This window comes from Musa acuminata, chromosome BXJ3-4, assembly GCF_036884655.1.
Source record: "Musa acuminata AAA Group cultivar baxijiao chromosome BXJ3-4, Cavendish_Baxijiao_AAA, whole genome shotgun sequence".
In the NCBI taxonomy this organism is placed as follows: Eukaryota; Viridiplantae; Streptophyta; class Magnoliopsida; order Zingiberales; family Musaceae; genus Musa; species Musa acuminata.
In genome coordinates, this window is record NC_088352.1 from 33,839,704 (window position 1) to 33,842,484 (window position 2,781).

At 51.4% G+C, this 2,781-nt stretch overlaps 1 protein-coding gene across 1 annotated transcript; it reads right to left on the reverse strand.

The window, feature by feature from the left end:
• Positions 1–929: 929 nt before the first annotated feature.
• Positions 930–1,862, reverse strand: LOC135635778 (uncharacterized). Its single transcript, XM_065147107.1, has one exon. The coding sequence runs from the start codon at positions 1,792–1,794 to the stop codon at positions 1,105–1,107; it is 690 nt and encodes a 229-aa protein (XP_065003179.1). The 5' UTR covers positions 1,795–1,862; the 3' UTR covers positions 930–1,104.
• Between the last annotated feature and the right edge of the window lie 919 nt (positions 1,863–2,781).

A 2,781-nucleotide genomic window follows, 5' to 3' on the forward strand; every position in this document is an offset into this window, starting at 1 on the left:
AAGAACTGCAGCAAAAAGTAAGTATACGATCTGAACCTATTATCTTAAATTTAGAGGGAGATACGATCTGAATCGTAGACCCTCCGACCGAGATTAAAAGGAACACAATGCTGCAGGATAAATAATTAATTTGGCAATTTAGAAGGAAAAAAAAATCATGTTGTACTTTAAATCAGAATAGAAAAAAGCTCTTAACTCGAGTTGAATTCTCTTAGAATATCTCTAAGCATGAAGAAAGAAGAACATGACAGAGTGTTAAACAAAGACGGGTTTTGACTATGAGCTGAATCCATCCATATACACGAAAACATAACTCCCAGTGGAGAGCATGAGGTTAATGCTTGTTGTTGAAACCCAATACCCAACAACAAGTAGCTTTCTCGAGTCCCTCAGATGCCTTTTCCTTTATTATGAGTCTGGTTTCAAACCTCACCTTTTTCATGGCAGACGATACCGATCGGTAGGTCATAAGTCGCTTCTAATGGCGATGGGTTCATTCTGGTTGATTGCTATGATGCCAATTATCAGTATCAAGTTCATCACTCGAATGTTTGCTTTCACTACAGCTTTGGCCGGAGAGAGAGAGAGAGAGAAAAAGTCGTCCATGCACAGCGATGTGCTGAATTCAATTACAAAAGATGCTTTGTATCGACGCCAGAAGAAAGAGGAGAAACAACGTCGACCACCCAATCCGATTATATAATCAGCACGGTAGGAAGAACATGAGACTCAAAAGGAGGAAAAGACATCTGCACGTGCACGGACGGCTGCCCCTGCACGTGCCACCCCTCGAAAAGTCTCCATCTCGTTCTCTGCTTTCTCCCACCCTGCGGTCCGCATCCAATCGCATCATTGAAGACTTTACGACGGAATTCGGTTCATCACAGCTCGAAAATTGGAGATATAAACGAGAAATCTCACAAGGCATATCGATCTTAATCACCTCCACTTGCGAGGTTGGTTTCCAAGGCATAAAATCTATTGCAGCAGCGTCGACGAGTGTAATAATAACAATACCAATGCTAATGCTAATACATCCACGCTAATGCAGGTGCACGATCTCCCCCTCCGGACATCTTTCTTTTTTGTCGCGTGCGCAGATTCTCACCCGCGCCACAGCGGCGACCGTACCTGCACCACCTTCGTCGCCGACTTCCAGTGCCGGAGAACCTTCATCGGGCTCGGAAAGTACCACCGCCGCCCTCCCTTCCCCTTTCCCTCCTCCTCGTCGCCGCAGCCTGCGGCCTGGGCTCGGCCCGCTGCGACCGACCTCGACCTGTACAGCTCCGACCCCGCCGAATCCTTTTTCCTCGCCGCCTTCGAGAATAGCAAGAACGGCGCCCACCCTTTGCCGCTACCCCGCGATCTCGGCGCCGCCGCTACGTCGTCCACGGGGGGTGCCGACACCGACGTCGACCGGTGTAGCGGAAACCCCACCGACTGGGACCTCCGGAACGATGGCTCGCTGTCGATGAGCCGCGACATGGGTCCCACCGCTCCCACACCCGTGCCGCGGCCCACCCCGCCGGGTCCGGCCAGCTCGGCGGAGGAGGGAGAGGAGGATGAGGCCGAGGAGGAGGGGGAGGGGAAGCAGCCGCAGGGTCGGACGCTGGCGCAATCGGGGCAGAGACGGAGGAGGCGATCGCGGAGGCAAGCGGGGCAGACGCCGTAGTGGGGCTGCAGCGGGTGTTTCCAGCACTTCCATCCGGCTTCGTCCTCTACCACCTTCTCCTCCTCCTCGTTCCTCCACCACGGAACCGCTGACTCAGTCGTAGATCTCTGATCGGCTCCCATCCTCCGCTCTTCCTTCGCTTCTCTCTCGTTGCGCAGTTTTTGGAGACGGCCAAGCTTTCGGTGGCTTGTCAATTTTTATTAATAGGGGAGGCAGCGCCGCGTAGTCATTGCCATCGACTTTCGATTATTTACGACGACGCCACACACCTTTATCATGGGCCGTTCGTTTCGCTGGGGCGCCATGAGCAGTCGATCTCTGGCGCCACGTAGCACACAGCCAGTGGGTACGCGGTGGACTCGCACATCAAGCCGTGGGTTTAGACTCCACCACGCGACCCCAACTCGGTCTCTGCTGCATCAGCTTACGTCGACGACGGCCTTGATGAGCAGAGAGCATCGTCATGCTCGTAGCTTACATGACAAGCGCTTTTAAGACTGGATCGAGCACACCTACAGTCGGTGGTATTCATGTCATACTCGGGTTTAGAATCAAATCGATACGAATTACCAAGGGCGATTCATACGCGATCTGCACGGTAAGCTAACCAGTGCAATTTTATTTATATCCAGATCAATATCTGCAACTTTGTCTTGGATGAGAAGGGTGTTCGGGCCACCTGCATTTATTGACTCCGCTTTTCCTCGGAATTAAATGGGGCGGGCGGCCTCACCAACCCCTTCGTTTGTGGTGTATTGATGCATCGCGAAAGTGACATCGGCCTCATCCCATTCTCGTTTCTTCGACGCATATGGGAAGCTCAACATCGACAACAGCTACATACAAACGGCATCTTTCTCAAAGCTATTTAGAGCTTAGACTAATCTTTAAGCTTTTCTACGGTCGCCCTTGCCCGGTGGGAATTAGAAGACTTTGTCCACTCCCACGTTAATACGATTTAGTATGATCCAACCAAGTCCGAGGACAGCGTCTTCAGTTTCAACTTATGCCCAAAGCTTGACAGAGCTCGAGTCAACCACACGTATGAACAAGCCCCATGGTCGCTTTGTCTTAAAGACACTGCAACTTGTTTGAATAAGTAAAAGTCA

What these genes read in the sequence shown, in the direction of transcription:
- LOC135635778 (XM_065147107.1), bottom strand. Translation starts at nt 1,794, where the DNA reads ATGGGAGCCGATCAGAGATCTACGACTGAGTCAGCGGTTCCGTGGTGG.